At 33.1% G+C, this 19,965-nt stretch overlaps 1 protein-coding gene across 1 annotated transcript in view; it reads right to left on the reverse strand.

Moving 5' to 3' along the window:
• The window catches only part of LOC149778840 (uncharacterized), a 114,449-nt gene that overhangs the window by 51,281 nt on the left and 43,203 nt on the right, over positions 1-19,965 (reverse strand). The window contains exons 8-13 of the mRNA XM_089939592.1: positions 18,617-18,692; positions 15,087-15,251; positions 13,645-13,709; positions 10,056-10,141; positions 6,319-6,422; positions 4,037-4,131 (exon numbers count right to left, since the gene is read on the reverse strand). Of these exons, the coding sequence (XP_089795718.1) occupies positions 4,037-4,131; positions 6,319-6,422; positions 10,056-10,141; positions 13,645-13,709; positions 15,087-15,251; positions 18,617-18,692 (591 nt within the window). The remainder of the gene's footprint in view (positions 1-4,036; positions 4,132-6,318; positions 6,423-10,055; positions 10,142-13,644; positions 13,710-15,086; positions 15,252-18,616; positions 18,693-19,965) is intronic.

Genomic DNA, 19,965 nt, shown 5'->3' on the forward strand with positions numbered 1-19,965 from the left:
ACACACACACAAAGTAAAACCTGCTATGAAAAACCACCCCTTCTGCCAATCAAAAGGGGTCTCTCAAGACAGATGGTCTCTCATAAAAGGTGTGTGAAAATGGACTGGTTTCCAGGGTCAATAGTTACCATTGTTGAAGAAGAAAAAATACCCATACTCACTGTACATGTATCGTATCTTTTATCCAAAATGTTGTTAAATATTGCATGCATTCCTCTCAAAATAACTTTATATAATAAAGATATACATTTTCAAACAACGTGAATCAAATTTATATTTGAACACCACATGAATATGTTGTTTCTTCCAGTGTTAGAGTTTGTGTTTTTCATTGGAGGTTCTGCCATTGTTATTAGTGTTGACGTGATAACAACTAGATGTATTTCGGTTTTGATCAGGTTTTGGGGACATGTGGAATAAATATATATTATGTACCAATGAATGAAACTAAAAGTCATAATTAACTCATCAAGAAACAATACATTTATTTTGAGACGAAGCTTAAATCACAAGTGTTATAGCTCAATAAACACAGGTTGTGACCATCTGCACCCGGGTAAACTGATGGTGGCTTGGTGAAATAATGTAACAAAAGAATTATTTTATTTTAAAAAATCCGGAAATGATTCTCATTTACTAGTATTAAAGTGAAAGAGCTCATTCACCCCCCAGGCATTACAGAGTAACTAGAAAGACAAACAATGTACTCAACCCTACACTGAAGCCCTTTCAAAAGATTTCTCACTGGGACATTAGCTAATGGTTAATCTTACTGGCTATTCACATGACTTTGGCACTGCAATGGCAGTTAGTGACATGAACTTTAGTCTGATTTACTGCAGTTTACAAATGACACCATATGCTGGACTTCTTAAGTTCACAAAACTGGTAGCTAGCCAATTTGTATTAAAAAAAAACTAATTAGAACAATCTTTACTATGTATGTGGTCATTGTTACAAAGAATTAAATGATGGTTAGTGGAGTTTATCTCGCTATATGGTTATTCAGCTGTAGTATTATTTAATGTGCATTTTGTCTGCATACTGCATGCATCCTGAGCTCTTGTGTTCACAAAGGATTAAGTCAAGGTTAGTGGTGTCAATCTGGGATTTTTTGCGATGTGGTCCTTCATAGCAGTGTCAAATTGCATATTTGCCAAGACATCGTGGTCACTGTTCACGTTCAGCAGGTGATCACTCGTAACAGAGCATTTATATAATAAAATCAATCAGTGCATTACGATTTTGGTTAGAAATGACTGGTGGTCGCTCATAGCAGAGGTCGCTCATAACAGTTTTTACTGTATATATAAAAATCCTTTTCTATCACTTTGACTCCAAAACAGAAAAATATTGAGGACATCTATAATACAAAATGTTTTCACTTATCAGGTAAATATTTCCTTATATCTACAAAAAAAAAATAATTTAGATTTTCTTTACATTATATATTTTTAAGTCAAAAACCTTTGATTTACATGAATTTTTCTCCATTCTGCATTAATGCATTTAACGGCTGCAATACTACAAAAAACGTTTGTATATTTTAAAACAAGAACAGCGATATTCTACAAATTTTGATTGTGCATATAATTCTTCTGATTGTGTATTTTGTCAAATTACAGACCTGCCAACCCTGACGAGTCCGTCTCAGTAAGGCAGTTGATTATTTTCCATAATATTGACTACTTTTCAGTAATGTGTAACAAAATATCAATAACTGCTATTGTAAAGCTGGAAAATGTAATTAAAATTTTGACGCATCGATGATAAACATTATGTTCAACTGAAAAGTTTGTAAAGTATGCATAGATTTTCTTTACCACTAGTACAGTTGTACAAACTCTAGTTCCAACCCCTATGCAGTTCAATGGCTAGTTGCTATCTCTCAACTTGACATAATTCTTGGAAATTCTTTTCTATTTCACATGATGACAGCAATCGTATCTCCTGCCACAAGTCATACTCAAATTGGTACGTGATGTCCAATAAATGTAACTGTATCCTTTCTAGCTTTCATTCACAAGAATCTGAATATTCCTTTTTATTCTTCTGTGTTGATCATTAACACTTTTCTAGAAGCTTATTTTCCATTTCGATTTAAACATGCATCTCTTTCTAGATGCTATTTTAAAAAATTCTATAATCAACAGTTTGATCATGCAGACACATTCATTCGAACAATAAGTGCAGTTTAAAGCATCTGGGGTGCCGCTGTAAAGTTAGTCTGGTTCAATGACTAATTTCACTAATTCTGAGATGAAACTCGGATCCAAATAAAACATGGATGAACCAATTATCTGGATTTTGTGGCAATGATCATTTTTCGCAGTTTTTGCTAGAATGTTGTAAGTTCGTATTTTAAGGGTAGTTTTCCTAAGACTTACGGAAAAATTGTAAGATTTGGCAGGTCTGAAATTAATAACTGTTTTAATGAAAATGAAGAGATTTTAACACATTCTCGCATGGACTGATACAGTTAATATTGTTGGGGTGGGATTTGTCAACATATAGAGGATAAGATCATTAAACAACAGATTTCAATTATTGTGAGTTTTCATGTAAGAATTTGGCTATCTATATTTTTCTTTAAAAGTTCTTCAATTAGACATGAACTGTTCATATGTTGGAAAGTTTGCAGTATATTTTGGTCACAAATGCTGCACCAACTTTTGACTGTCACTTAATTTCAGCTGGCAACCAAGACCAATGGCCGATTTCTCCATCTTTTTCAGACAAGATTATGACATATCATCATTAAAACTGCTATTTAAACAGTATTATTACTATATGTAATCAATAGTTTTTCTTCAATTTCTTTTATCATTTGTCAGTGAGTGCAACAGGGTATACAATACTGTATAGGTGACACAGAATATCAGATAGAAACAGATCATGTAAGTTCAGACACTGATATTTTGCAAGATTCATGTGGAAAACAAATAATACAAAAGTTAATACCTGAATCTCGGTTTTTATTGTTTGGGTTATCATTTTAAGGCATTCTTGATGGTACCTTCTCATTGATTACATAAAAGTATACGAGAGGGTCAACAGTCTTGACACATTTTAAGATCTTTTCATCCTGATAGGGAGAGAGAGAGGAAGGGTGAAAGAAAGAGAAGGAAAAGAAACAAATTAAATAGGCCTAAATGTGGAAATACAGGCCTGAATAACATACATAAGGGCATATATACTTCCTAAATGGATAAAGAAAGTAGTTCCAAAAGTGACTTTGGCTGTGTGGTGATGTAATGTGGAAATACAGGCCTGAATAACATACATAAGGGCATATATACTTCCTAAATGGATAAAGAAAGTAGTTCCAAAAGTGACAATGGCTGTGTGGTGATGTCATTTTTCTCCCACTGATATACTTCAACATCTCATTATGAAATATATAATAAATCAACACACCAATGCAGGTCAAAACATTTTGTAAACCATTTGCACATTTGGACTTGATTACAAGTCTTTTTAAAAACAATAAGCCTTTCTAGCTAACCAAACAACCAAGTGAAATCAGCAACAGCTAATTTTCATATCTCCAGAATATCAGTTTACCATCCATGTGATGCTCAATTTACACAATAGATGCTCTCCTCAGGCTAAAAAGTAAACCAAAAGGAACTTTTTTATAAGATACTTGTAAACTAAGGAAGTTCTTGGGCAAATTATACTCCCAAGTTTTCAAATAACGACTAATTATTCACAATTTTCAAATAAATACATATATAAGTGAGCTACACACAAGTCACAGCACACTGGAGTAAAAACAAGCATAGTGGTGCAAATTGAATGCTAATTTTTCATTATAAATGGTATTAAAATAAAAGCATAAACTGAACTGGCATATGATGAGCGTCACCTGTATAGATTCTCAATCTGAGATGCCAAATTTATTGAAGTTTTCTTAAAAGGGTATATTTGACAGTTTAAATGTGGACATGGGTTTAAATTTCACGAGCCCTGTCATAGCTTTTAATCTGGCATTTTTAGCATTTTCTGCAAATACATTAAGTGTAAGAATACATACCTTTCTCTGCATTGCAAAGAAGTTCTTCCTGGCACAAACTCTTTAATCCTTTGCCAGTTATGAGGTCCAAGAAGCTTGATTGCTGCCATTAACATCTGAAAGTAATAAATCAGACTAAACAATTATCTCAGAAATATTCAGTTAGTTTTCAGAGTTACTACTGTAAATAGACAAATGCTCAATTACTTCCTTTAGGCGAAACACAGGCAACCTCTGATCCTTTCCTTGGCAGTAATGACAACTCTTGGGCAGTAACAACAACTTTGCATTGCACCATAAGTAAAACAATAACATGCTATATTTCTACTGATTCTATTAAATCTAAACTTTTGATTAGGGCAGTAATTATCAATGCATTTGTTCAAAGCTCTCGATAATAATTTCATAAACTGGATATTTTAATTTTTGTTTTGTTTGTTTTAATCCAATAGTCAGGAGTATTTTGTGAACACTGCAAAATACAAAACTAGCATTTCTAGACTGAGTCTTATTCATCCACAGCCTAATAATGTCTTTCAGAATGTGTCAAATAGTTCAATGACAAAAACCAGTTCAAGGTGTTTTTGAGCATATGGCTCTATCCGAGTGTTCTCAGATGTCAACTCCTGTCACTTCAACTGTCCATGTGACCATATTTAAGTATTTATGTAACAATTAAATATCTGTCTCTCATTCTTCCTGCTCCATTCTGTTAGAGCTCTGGTGAAATCAAAATCTTTAAAAGATCTTGGTTCTAGTTGTATAAGCATTAGTCTGTTGATTGTTTATAAGCTTAACTGGCTCCGTATCTGAGCATGAATGTTGTTCTGTGCTGAGAACAGCTCAGATCAGTTTGCTGTCTTAAGGGGGCATATCTGTAGCTAGGTTAGCCAGCTTGAACAATTTTCCACATATAGATATTTTCTCTTGGCTATCCCTGCTGCAAAATGATATTTTTAAACAAATATGAGCTCTTGAGTTTCACTTCCTTGAATCGGTGCTTTGCTGACTGCTAAGTCAGATTTATTATCTGTTCCATTAAGTGTATCTTCCATTGTTTTCATAAAATAAATATCCTTACTTTTATTTCTTTTTATATCCTTAATTATTCAAATTATCTCAACCCACAAAGGGCAATAAAGGTTTGTAGTACAAGAACCCTCAGGACTGATTTGTTTGAGAAAAGAATTGAAAATTGCACTCTGCCTGTATTTTAATGAGGCGTGGTATTCTGGCTTTTCTGCATTTAACTTTGAAATACCATGGTGTGCCAACCGTTTTTGTCCACCCAGCATGTACATTAGATGGAAATTTGACATCATTTTCAAGTTCAATATTACTGATATTTCCAGTAATTCTTTACCAGCTCCAATAATCTGATATACTTCAGAACTTTAAAAATCACAGTCATCATTGCCCAAAAAAATCATCAACTGTAGGTGAACCATGTTAGGAGTCATCCATCTGAGGATTTCTAGGTAGACAGTATTTTAAACAAGTATTTTTAAAACTTCCTTGATCCAAGGTTACTAACGAAGACAAAATGCTTGATCTAAAGCCCAATAATCCAATCAAAATTAGTTTAACAACAATTCATGTCAAGCCAAAGTACTTAGATGTGTATACAGTTGCCTACCTTAAAAACAACCCAACTGTCGCACCTATTGCTATGAAACATGTATGGGTAGTGTGACTTGTTAATCACTTTAAGGGTTAACAGATTTTATATGATTTCAATACCACTTGTGTGCCAATATAGTTCAAATAATAGAAATGCACACTCCAAAAATCTGAATCTTAAGCAATCATTTATTAGTTGTAATAGCAACTGGAGAAATAACTACTTGTTGTGTTCTCTCGTAACTTTTGCATTATGTGTGTTCACTGATGACTGTAGATAATAAAGCACTAGATGGTAATGAATACAAGGCAAGATTAAAGAAATGCACAAATGGCAAATGATAAGATAATAAAAAACAAACCAGTCAATTCTAGCTTTGATGAAAACAGTAAAAAAACAAATGGTAAACCTGAGATAATAAATGCAACTGAAATGCACAAACCTTAAATGTTCCGATGATAAATGATAAACAATGGGACTTTACCATAAAATACAAATGATAAAGAAATGAGTTTTAAAATGCTTTTCAAAGGCAAAAAAATGCATTTTTTGGGTACATCAATATTTCATGGTATGTACATCTTGCATGTGCAAAAGCAGGCAAGACAAAAGCTTAAAAGCATGATCAGTGTCAAATTAAGTAAAAACAAAACAACCTGAATGAACTGATACATGTACATACACAGTTTTCCTGTTCTGTCCATTTTCCACGCCTTATAGTGGGGTCAAGGACTATCCAGCGGTTTTTGCAATCATCAGCACTTCTTCCATCAAGGTAGTAGGCAACTAGAATTACAAAAGAATCAATATACATAATGGCATAACAAATCTCCCAAAATGGTATCTTAATATCAATATATATTTATTATTGACATCATCCTGTATACAAGCCATTAAGAAGTCAATATCATCATACATATTATTGACATCAACCTGTACATAAGCCACATTACTGACATCATCCTGTACATAAGCCATCCAGAAGTCAATATCATCATACAAATTATTGACATCATTCTGTACATAAGCCATTCAGAAGTCAATATCATCATACAAATTACTGACATCATCCTGTACATAAGCCATTCAGAAGTCAATACCATCATACATATTGACATCATCCTGTATATAAGCCATCCAGAAGTCAATATCATCATACATATTATTGACATCATCCTGTACATAAGCCATCCAGAAGTCAATACCACCATACATATTATTGACATCATCCTGTACATAAGCCATTCAGAAGACAATATCATCATACATATTATTGACATCATCCTGTACATAAGCCATTCAGAAGTCAATATCATCATACATATTACTGACATCATCCTGTACATAAGCCATTCAGAAGTCAATATCATCATACACATTATTGACATCATCCTGTACATAAGCCATTCAGAAGTCAATATCATCATGCAGATTATTGACATCACCTTGTACATAAGCCATCCAGAAGTCAATATCATCATACAAATTATTGACATCATCTTGTACATAAGCCATCCAGAAGTCAATATCGTCATACAAATTATTGACATCATCTTGTACATAAGCCATCCAGAAGTCAATATCATCTAAATCCCTTGCATAATCTATTCAGAAGTCAATATCATCATACATATTATTGATATCATCCTGTACATAAGCCATCCAGAAGTCAATATCATCATACATATTACTGACATCATCCTGTACATAAGCCATTCAGAAGTCAATATCATCATACATATTACTACATCATCCCTCACATCAGCCAATCAGAAATTAGTATCATCTAACTTATTATTGACACCATCCTGTACATGAGAAATTAGAAGTCAATATTATCTAACTTTTACTGATATCATCCCTTATGTAATCCAATCAAAAGTTGATATTGTCACATTTATTACTGACATCATCCTTACATAAGCCAATCAGAAGGTATTATCTCATTTCTTATCAACAACATCCCTTACATAAGCCATTCTGAAATTGATATTACCTAACTTATTACTGACATCATCATTTAGATAAGCAAATCAGAAGTTAATATTATCTCATTTATTATTGACACCATTTCTTCAAAAGGCAATCAGAATCTGATATTATCTAATTTATTATTGACAACATACTTTACAACAACATAAGCCAATCAGAAACTGATATCTCTTTTATCAAAATCATTCTTAAATCAACAAAAGTTGATATTATCAAATGTATTATTATTACATCATCTGTTACATAAGCCAATCTAAAACTAATATTATCTAATTTATCACTGACATCATCCTTTACATGTTATCCCTTACATAAGCCAATAAATAGTTGATATTATCAAATTTATTATCACCCTTATCTAATGCATAAGACATTATGTAGATGATATTATTTAATTAAATATCAACACCATATCTTACATAAGCAAATCATAAGCTGATACTGTCTCATTTATTATCAACATCTCTTACATCTCTTACATAAGCTAATCAGAAGCTGATATTATCTAATTTATTATCAACAACATCCTTTACATCAGCCAATCAGAAGTTGGTAACTCATTTATTATTGACAACATCAAAAGCCAATCAGAAGCTGATATTATCTAATTTATTAATGGCACCAACCATTACAAAAGCGAAGACATATCATTCGAATGAGATTATATGCTCTATATTTAACCCCAGCTTTTCTAATTACAGTGACCAATATATTCCTGAAATAGTAATATTTATTCTTTCAGAGAAAAATGTCATGAAAAACATAAAGATCCCCCCACCCCAATTTTCTTAACATTTTACCAACTAAAGCAAGCAATTACTGGGTTTTGAATTTTCTGATCTTTATTCAAACTGGAATAAGAAATTACAAGGTTTTTAATTGTACAGCTTGCCTGTGGATAAGACTGAAGCAAGCTGAAAGTTTTCTACTCAAACAAAGTTACGACCTCAAATGGTTGGTAAAAGTGAGGTTTATATGTTCTGGAAATGTATCATTCCACTTAAGCAGATCAGTTACTGCCTCCTCACCTCCTCTGTAAATTTAATTCTTGAACTTTTGAGCCTTGAATAATTTGGGAGATTCCTATGACATCTTGTACCAAGTTTAATGAGAATCCAGGGAATAATATTCTCATGTATAACTGCTGTCCCTCACCATAAAGCCTCTCAGTATAACACAGGTATGGGCATGGATCCCACTAGCATCACTGTGGCTTGGTATATACACATATGAACCTCTAGGACATGAAGGTTTTCATCCCAAAATGAGGGGTGTCTAATGTTCCCATCATCAGTCACTGAAAGTGAGTGGTTTTTGCATGGCAAGATGATTTAGCTGCTAAACCTCAAGCAGCATATAGCACTAGCTCTGATTCTTTCAGCAGGGCCAGTTGGCTTCCATGTTTGAACTTGTGATCAGATGTAATTATGAAAGGGTTAAAGAGATTAAATGATTATGGTTGGATAAGTAAAAAGTTCAATCAGCAAAAAAAAAAACAGGGTTAGTTTGGCTTCAATGTTTAAAGTTCAGGTCAGTTTTCAGGCCATGTAGTGGAGCATCCATGTTGCATGCACACACAGTTATTAAAATAAAAATTTACACTCTGAACATTTCAGACCCTTATCTGTTGGCCCATTATGTGATAGCAATACAGGGTCTATATTGTGTGCAGTTGGACTCGAGGTATAAGCAAGTATATATGGAATCCTTCCAATTGGTGCCTACAAATCAGAGATGGTACTAACCTTTCTAATGATAAAACCAATCTGGAGATCATAACAATCCAAGCTGGAGTCTGAGACTGAGTTTCCACTATCAGCCAATCCTAAATGAGTTTTCAAATGTAACACATTTGTGATTAATTGAAACAAAACATCAGCTCAAACTTAAGCTCAAGAGTTTCATAATATCCAGGGATGAGCACCTGCCAAAAACGTTTTAAAAAGAAAGTAGTGAGCTTATAACCAGACAAGCTCCAGAAAAATGAAAATGTTAGGGGTATGTGTTGAGAGAGACAGATGTCATTAAACTGCAGAAAAAACATAATATTTTGTTGCAAATCAATAATGGAAAAGTTGATGGAAGAATGCCTGATATTTCAGTATACAGTATATGGGAAAATAGTGTTTCCAAAAAATATGTTTTTAATATTACTTCAATAAAGTTCTGTTCAAGCAAACACAAACTGGGATCAACAGCAGGAGAAAGCTTCTTTTCATCAGCTAGGAGTTTTAATCAATTAAAGAGAGATTCTCTTATCATCGGGCACATGAAACGGGAAGAAATACAACATTCATACCAATTACCATCTGGAATCAAACCCAGTATGTCTGTCTCATAGTCCGGTGAACAAACCAGTAGAATGAAATGTCTGGCCCATCTTGACTATAGAAATAAGATAATTAGATCTTATCTTTAATCCATTACCTTGGTTCCACTGGACAGTTAACTGTCCACCCCTGCAGGTATCCACCACTTCCTTCAACAGGTCATCCTCCTCAGCAGTCCATTCACTTCAAAAGAGCAAAATGTTGTCAGAAAGTTAAATGGTATAAAGGGGATGTTTTTCTAAAATGCAAACACTACACACTGCACACAACACAAACCCTTATCAGTTGTTGCCTAAGGCACAGGCAGATCATGGTAGTTGTTGTTCTACTGATTACTCCCAACAAACTGCAAGCACCCTGTTTGACAGCATATTATCAAATGGCAGATCTAAATTCATGCAGTTTCACATGAATACAAATATATTTGCCAAACTTCATTTGTATTGAAAAGGTTTATGCTCAATCATGCTCACAAGATTTTAGTTTTTAAAAAAACAATCTCGAAAAGACTCTAATTTTTTAAATGAAAATACTGTTATAATAATCGGCAGTTTATCTAAAGAATAATATTGATCTATTCAGCCTATCTACATATCAGAAATCTAATCAGTTTGCCTATACAATAATGCAAATTTAATCAGCTTGCCTATATAATAATGCAAATTTAATCATCTTGTCTATATAATATTGCAAATTTAATCAGCTTGCCTATATAATAATGCAAATTTAATCAGCTTGTCTATATAATAATGCTAATTTAATCATCTTTTCTACATAATACAAATCTAATCATCTTATCTACATAATACAAATCTAATCATCTTATCTACATAATACAATTCTAATCATCTATAATTAAACAATGCCCAAAATGCTAACTCCAAGTGATACTTGATTAACCATGCTAACAGGGTACGAGTGAATAACAAAAGGTCCAAATAAAAAATATTTAACATCTGTAAAAAAAAAATTGAAAAAATTCAATAAAGCAATGGAATTCTAAAGATTTTTCCACTTTCACATACATGATACCAAAGGAAGGCAGTTGTTTAAAAAAATGTAAAAATATATCATAGTGCCCCGATTACTCAACGAGTTCCAAAAAACAACTATGGGTGTATAAACCACAATGAAATTGCATTCCCTGGCTCTCAAGTATGTTTAACTGGACAACCTTACTCAGACCATCTGTATATTAATAAAAAATAAGCCAATCAAGATTTTATTTTGTGATCAACAATGCCCAACATAACATACAAAGCAGCTACAGTACTGTAACAAATAAGAAAACAACAATATAGTTTTTTATTAAATGTACTGGAAAATATATTTTCAGTACCAGATTTGATACTTCTGTTTTTAGTATTATCCTTCCATGTTTTACAAGTTTTCTCTCAATTTATGTACTTATAAAAAGATTTTGTTTTCTTTCAGAAAGCAATTATGATTTCACCCAGAAACACTATTTTACGCCACTTTACCAAAAGCACCACGATCCACACTAATTTCATCTTGTGCATTAAAGCTGTTGAGTGACCAAATGACTGGATTGGATATTTATGGACACCTTATGTCCAATGTCTGACATGCTGAGTCAGTATGTTGTTATTTCAGCATGTTTGTAAGTCATTTATGGCAAATACGTCCATTTTTAAATCACTGTTCTACAGGTTTGTTTTGTTTTTGTAGGGGGAAGGAGGGTTATTTAGCCATATTTGCAATCAACCAGTCCTCTTCAAATATGGGTGAGGCCCCGAGTGGCCGAGTGGTCTAAAGGGCTCTCCGTTATGGATCACTGCCATCTCACCTCTGTCTGCGTGGGTTTAAGTCTAGGATTCGGCTAACGTAGGTATGTGAGAAAGCTCGCCAGTATCTTCTCGTGGGTCGGTGGTTCTTCCCGAGGTTTTCCCAGGTTCTTCCTCCACCATTAATACTGGCCACAGGCATAGCCTATCGTGTCCTGAAATATGGTGTTAAACCCAACAACAACAACAACAAAATCGAACATGAAATATCCATGATTTTTTTTTTTAAGTTAAGTTAAATACATAGAACAGTGTCTTACAGAGAGCAGCACACAATTTAAAGACTTTTGGTTCTTAAATTACAATTCTACATCAGAAGCCTTATAACAAGTTCTCATATTTTTAAATATTATACTGCATACAAGACCTACTTTTTAAAATAAATCCACAGTATCATAAATAATATTTGCACCACACCTCTCTTTGTGGTCCACGCTCACATCAAATAATCCTTACTAGACCTCGTGGCTTGGAATCATCAACTAAATCCTGCTACGAAGATCCAGATTTTCTTGAAATTTATCTCGATGCATGTTTGATGTCTTGAAATTTATCTAGATGCACGTTTAATGTCTTGAAATTTATCTTGATGCATGTTTAATGTCTTGAAATTTATCTTGATGCATGTTTAATGTCTTGAAATTTATCTCGATGCATGTTTGATGTCTTGAAATTTATCTCGATGCATGTTTGATGTCTTGAAATTTATCTTGATGCATGTTTAATGTCTTGAAATTTATCTCGATGCATGTTTGATGTCTTGAAATTTATCTCGATGCATGTTTGATGTCTTGAAATTTATCTCGATGCATGTTTGATGTCTTGAAATTTATCTTGATGGATGATTAATGTCTTGAAATTTATCTCAATGCATGTTTGATGTCTTGAAATTTATCTCGATGCATGTTTGATGTCTTGAAATTTATCTCATTGCAAGTTTAATGTCTTGAAATTTATCACGATGCATGTTTGATGTCTTGAAATTTATCTCAATGCATGTTTGATGTCTTGAAATTTATCTCGATGCATGTTTAATGTCTTGAAATTTATCTCGATGCATGTTTGATGTCTTGAAATTTATCTCGATGCATGTTTGATGTCTTGAAATTTATCTCGATGGAGGTTTAATGTCTTGAAATTTATCTCATTGCAAGTTTGATGTCTTGAAATTTATCTCATTGTATGTTTGATGTCTTGAAATTTATCTTGATGCATGTTTACTGTCTTGAAATTTATCTCGATACATGTTTGATGTCTTGAAATTTATCTCGATGCATGTTTAATGTCTTGAAATTTATCTCATTGCATGTTTGATGTCTTGAAATTTATCTAGATGCATGTTTAATGTCTTGAAATTTATCTCGATGCATGTTTAATGTCTTGAAATTTATCTCGATGCATGTTTAATGTCTTGAAATTTATCTCATTGCATGTTTAATGTCTTGAAATTTATCTTGATGCATGTTCAATGTCTTGAAATTTATCTTGATGCATGTTTAATGTCTTGAAATTTATCTCACTGCATGTTTGATGTCTTGAAATTTATCTCATTGCATGTTTGATGTCTTGAAATTTATCTCGATGCATGTTTGATGTCTTGAAATTTATCTCAATGCATGTTTAATGTCTTGAAATTTATCACTATGTATTTATTATATCCTGTTACCACTTAACTTAACTGGATTAAACAAGTGTCAAATATGGATCTAGCATGCACTTTATTCAACTTTACTATTTTTCGCGACACGATGCAGCTAACTGGAGAGCTACAAAACAGAAAAAGGGAGGTGACATTTCTAGTATGTACATGCAAGCTACAAACTCAATGTTATTGATATCATTGGTGTGCATTTATTATGTTAAATATGGTATCTAGTTTACCCTTTCTCTGACTTGGCGAGATGTTGCTGATAATGCTGTAGACACTGGAATGGTGTCCGGTTTGTCTGCAAAACAAAAAATTTATTATCTACAGAAACATCATAAAACATATTCTTGCCTAGATCTGAGATTTTTACAATAGCAAAAAAAAATGTATTTTTTTCTTTAACATTTATCACAGTATTATTGTCAGGCAGTGCAACACAAAGCATGCCAAAATGGGCTAGAGGAAGAAATTGCACATCTAAATCGAATAAACATCTATAATAATCACATATCTAGCTAGCAAAGTTTTTTTTAAAGATCTTCCATGCAGTATGCAAGAAATCCCTCAAACATACACTTCTTTGGGACAATTTTTCAAGAATTGTTTTTTTTTTAAAAACAGGCCTGAAGAAAAAAGTATGATTTTATTGTAAATGTGCTTCAAACATTTTTACGGTAAATTTTAATTTGAAAACAAAAACAAAAAAAATCCCAGCAGTGAGGGAGTCGATGCAGTGACAAGTTTTACCATGGACGGGATGATTGAAAGACGGATAGATGATTGAAAAAATGGACAGAATGACACAATGAGGCAAAAATAATCTCCCTGCTGATAATACATTTACTCAAGCAGTTTCAGAGGATCCATAAAAAGTTTTGTTCTAACAATTTCCCATAAATGAACCAGAGGAAAAAAAGTAAAACCTTACTGCACGTTTACAAAAACCACACATAGCCTACAAAGTTTCAATTCTCCAGGTAGTATTGGAAGAGAATTTATGTAGTAGTGTTTTATGGCACCGCACAAAAGTGGCCATGTATTAATAAGTACGGGAAAGAAACAATGACAAACTTATTTCTCAAAATAACCCCCTTAATTTTATAATTTTTAAAGAAACTTTTCAAAATAAGATGAAGGAAAAAAGTACACAGTTAATGCACCTTGACACTAATTGCAAATTCAATAAAATCCATTAACCAGTGTATGGGATATCATAATGAAAAAACTTACCAAGTTACCACTTTTCAAGAAATTTAACCAAAAATGGACTGGAGGAAAATGGTAAAACATTATTATGCATTTAAACTAAGTACATATCAAGCCTGGAAATTTCAATAAAATTCTATAACTGGTGTTGAAAGGGAAGTGCTGATGAGCATTATTTCTCAAAACATTCCCCATTTTTACAGTTGCTTTTAATGATATGTCCCAATAAAATGGACCTTCAGAAAAAAAACAACATTATTTCACATGTGCACCAATGGCGTATTTGGCCTACAAAGTTTCAATAAAACCCTCCAACCAATGTATAAGAAGAAGTGACTGTCACCGACAGATGGTCATACCATCAGATGGGTAGTGAAATCTATGAACGAGGATAATGACTATATCACCTTCTTAGCAAAAGTGTAGGGATAAGAATGACATGAAGGAAAACACCAATGCTGGAACTTACTGCTAGCTCTTTTGCAATGGATTCCCAATTGTGCATCTCATACTTTTCCACCAACCGCTGTAGTGCATCCTCTTCGATTTTAGTCCACCGACTGCGGTTGATTAATGGCTGAAGGGCATTCTTCCACATGTACTCACAAGCTTTTGAAGAAAACCTTGAATTCAACTAAAAACACATGCAAAATAAGTAATACACAAGCAAAATTATAAATAAAAATCATTATAATTTGTAAGGGCTGTTACATTTAAATATATATGTAACCCAAGGAAGGTAGGTTTTTGAAAATATATGCTTGGGTACTTTGATTTCACAGAGTCCATATTAAAATGAGAAGAAAATTGTAAATTGTACCTATGGGTGAGTACCATACATTAAAAGTGCCTTAACTGGGACCCAGGTATGTTTTACTGGAGCAGCCCTAAACAAATTACAAGTAAAATATTTCATATTATTACAGTTTGCTGCCTGCAAACATTTATTTAAGCAATCAGACCTATCCGTTATCTACTTTTACTCAAAATGTTGAGTAACAAATGTTACCAGAAACTTGGAATTATTATGTGAAACTGATATGTGCAGCTCTCTGACTGATCAAAGATCTGGAGTTGAGTAAAGTTTCATAATGGAGGTGCCAGAAAATATGTTGAATCCTCAAGCTAGAACTCCTTCCTTTAAACAACCAATTTTTTTCTCACACAAATGAACAATATGATCCTTAAATATTATATATATATATATATATATATATATATATATATATATATATATATATATATATATATATCCTTAAATCTTATATATATCCTTATATTATTTACCTTCTTTTGTTCTGATTTACAACAGAGTCATATCTGGCCTTACAGCATGTACAGTATTGCAGAATTTCATCTTTCATACTTACCTGTATTTCTATTTCTATCTAGTAACTATACCAAAATCAAAAGAATTATTTTTCTGGAATTTTTTTATACAAATATTGAAAGATGTCAAAAGGTGACAATTTTATAGCCTCTGCAAAGGAAGAAGAAAGCAAAGACTACATGTTCAGCCCATGATCAAAGCAATGTCACACAATATGACCTTGACCCCACAGTCAAAAAGGCTGAGCAAGCTTGTAGCAGCTTCAAAATGATTAATCCAATGTAAGAACAAAATCCAGCAAGAGCTTTAGGAAACTGAAGCAATAAAATAAGAGTACCAAAAAAGGTAAATCTGTCCATGAGTTCAGGAAATATACCCTAAAGTCGATGGTGTTTACAAGCTTCTGCACTTACTTCAGGGTTCAACACGAACTTTTTTAAGTAGGCAGCCCGTAGGACTTCCTGCTTTTGAAAATTGGTGGTCCTTCTGACTGATAGAAGGTCCATTTCGTTTGTGGTTATACTTAATGAAAAAAATAGCAATAGCAGCTTCTGAAAGTGCAATGAATGAATTACCAAATATATAAAATATAAAAAAATTATTGCATCTTTTTTATACAATTTACCTGAGTTCAGGAAGTGAAATTAACCAAGTGGAGCTAGCACTTTTTTGAAATGTGCACATCTGGAGTAAGGCCAAGCTGAAAACTCTATAACCCATATTACACCCATCAATCATACACCAAAATAAAGGGAATTAAAGGTTTTTTGAACTAAACCGAAGATATACAAGGTCTTTCTTAAATAACCAGTATAACCAGTGAGGAAAACTGGGCAAAATTCTTTTTCTTTAAAATTCTAGCCCTATACAAAATACGAAACTGTAGAGTGCCACCGATATAGTATTATTGCCTATAATGAGAGACCACCTGTCTTGAGAGACCATATTTTGGGGGCAGAAGTGGTGTCTTTAATTAGAAAAAATATGCAAATTATAAACTTTTACAAAAACCATAACAAAAATTTTCTTCCAGGGTTACCTTCAACCCAAGGGGGTACAAGCATTTGTAGAATAAATTATCATATCTTCATAACAGCTAAAGATAAGGATGATGAAAATCTATCAAGGGATGTAGGAAACATCAGCAAATAAAAGAAATAACAACACCAATTGTTTATGACTGAGCTCCAAGGCAAAAAGAGTCAAGTGCTCATGTTGCAGAATGATTTGTTTTTGATTTGTAATAATTGCGAAATCTATTTCCGGGCTTAGCAAACACATTCAAAGGAAAACCTTAAACCAAAATCTTAACCGCTGATGCCATCACCACCAGTGGTAGAAAGTGTTTGCTATGTCTTGCTTCCCACATATGTAACCCAGACAAAAATCTACATACTTTGTGGTAACTAATACAAATATGCTTAAACAAGAAGGCATGGGTCTGCAAGTAAAGTTGCACAATCAAAACATCACTGAAAAACCAAAATCATTAAACATTGAAAATAATGATGATGCCACAGCTGCTGCCCAAAAAGGTGGCATGCCTATATAATACAAAGGATAGGCTTAAATAGTATGTACTCCAGATTGCTTTAACCCTACACAGGCCTTTAAAAAGTTTGCTAAAGTTCAATCCATAGATATTGGTTGAACAGTTGGAAAAAAGAAAACTCCTGGGTCAAAGATTTAATGCAAAAGGGTAGATATTAGAGCACAGCCACATAGAAGCTTAATTTTAGTACATTTTAGAAATATCAAACACTTCAATGATTGAGAAGTTAATGGGTTTGGAAAATAATGGAAACAGCAGCATGAATGCTTATGTCATGACCACAAGAAAAACAATATTCATGAAATTCACATCTTAATGCATATCTCACATATTTACAAGTGGAAATCTTAATTACAGTAGTACCCATTTACCTCAACATCCTCTGCCCTGATGTAATATTGTCGATATAAGCAAATGTTGAGAACGGGGGGGGGGGGGGGGGGGGGGGGGGCTGGAAAAAATAAAATTGTGCATAGAAGTGAAATTTGTCTGCAATGTGTGATGTGTCATAACTGAGTAGGATTTACACTAACAGAAACTAATATTTTTCTGGTAAAATATGTTTCATCATGAACACTTACCCAGTCTTAATACCCAGTCTTAATACCTTATGAGACCTACTACTACCTTGCAAATCCAGCCCTCCCAGATAATACTTTTAGCTACAAAAAGCTAAACATTATCTGCCCACCTAGTTCGTGGTCAAGCAGAATGATCTCCCCATGATATAGGGATTGATGGCACAACTCATTAATATCTCTGTTACTACTGGAGCATAAGGCATGTTCTCCATATGGATGTAACTGCAGGGAGGCTGGGAGAGTGTATTTGTGTTATGATTAGGTACGTATTTGCAAAGAAACACTTTACTTGAAAAAAAAAATAGTTTCTTCTTTAAATACATTACCCAGTCATAATACCTTAGGAGAGTAGATAAGAGGTGGAGGAAGGTACTTCCTGTTACCTGAGAAGAAAGCAATAGTTGTAGATCAAACTAGCTGGTAATTTTATATTTGTTTGAAAATTATTTTCTCTGCTAACCATCAAAAAAAATCTAACTATAATGTTATATGTAAAAAAAAGATAAGCAGTAACCCTCACATATTTGTTTACTTACATGAACTACAGAAATCTTCATCCAATCAACCTGATCAATATCAACTTGGTTAAGCAACTCTTCAGATGGTATTTCTCTGGAAAAGGAGTAAAAATGTCAAACTGAACAAATTTATAATAATAGAAAACGTGTTCTTTTTCTAATACAAATGACTTTATTATGAATATCCAAAATTTAAAATTAAAATAAGAAAACCATCAATGGTGGTATGGGATAGATTGCAATTAATGAATGCTATAAATTTATATTTATTCTTGAGGTACAAATCTTGATGTAATATTTGCTTCTTTCAACCATGGAATGATACATCTAAATATCAACTTCTGTGACTCTATCAGTAACTGAGTCTGAAAAAATCAACACAAAACCCAACCTAAAAACACTGAGCTCAAAACAAAGGTAAGCATAAATGGTTGAACCTTGAAATACAGGCCACACTGACCTACTTTTCACAGATGATCAGAGTATTCCTCATAATGAAATTTTAAAAAGTTATTAGACTCTGTAGATGGTAGTATCTGAGAAAATGAGCTTAATGCAAAGGTTACTCAAAATCACCAGACAGTGAAATATAACTCACTGTGACCTAACATTTACTGAAAAGTGTTGTATGCAACATGACAAACCTATTTGGACTCACAATAGTCTGGATTAACACCATTAAATTATGTGCTATCTGACCCTGACCCTTACCATTAATGGAACTTGCCTGTCATTAAACAGTACAAATGCCCTTAAAAACTTACAGTCAGAGCACACCTCAAATTAAATAGCAATGTTCTAAGGGGTCATTACTTCATACAATTTCATCATAAAATAATGAAAATTAAACTTGATCAAGGCCTTCTCCGTGTATGTTAAGGTTCTTACTGAGAATGATTAGGTCTGCAAGGGAGATAATGTTACTGCATTCAGATGGCTAGAAGAAAGGTAATGTTACAGCATTCAGATGGCCAGAAGTGAGATAATGTTAAAGCATTCAGATGGCTAGAAGTGAGATAATGTTAGAGCATCTGATGGTTAGAAATGAGATAATGTTACAGCATTCAGATTGCAAGTTGGGAGATAATATTACGGCATTAATATGGCTAGAAATGAGATAATGTTACAGCATTTAGATAGCTAGAAGTAACACTGTTACAGCATTCGATGGCTAGAAGAGAGATAATGTTAAAGCATTCAGATGGCTAGAAGTGAGATAATGTTAGAGCATTTGATGGTTAGAAATGAGATAATGTTACAGCATTCAGATTGCAAGTTGGGAGATAATATTACGGCATTAATATGGCTAGAAGTGAGATAATGTTACAGCATTTAGATAGCTAGAAGTAACACTGTTACAGCATTCA

Source organism: Sinohyriopsis cumingii, chromosome 17, assembly GCF_028554795.1.
Source record: "Sinohyriopsis cumingii isolate HCF-2022 chromosome 17, ASM2855479v2, whole genome shotgun sequence".
Lineage (NCBI taxonomy): Eukaryota > Metazoa > Mollusca > Bivalvia > Unionida > Unionidae > Sinohyriopsis > Sinohyriopsis cumingii.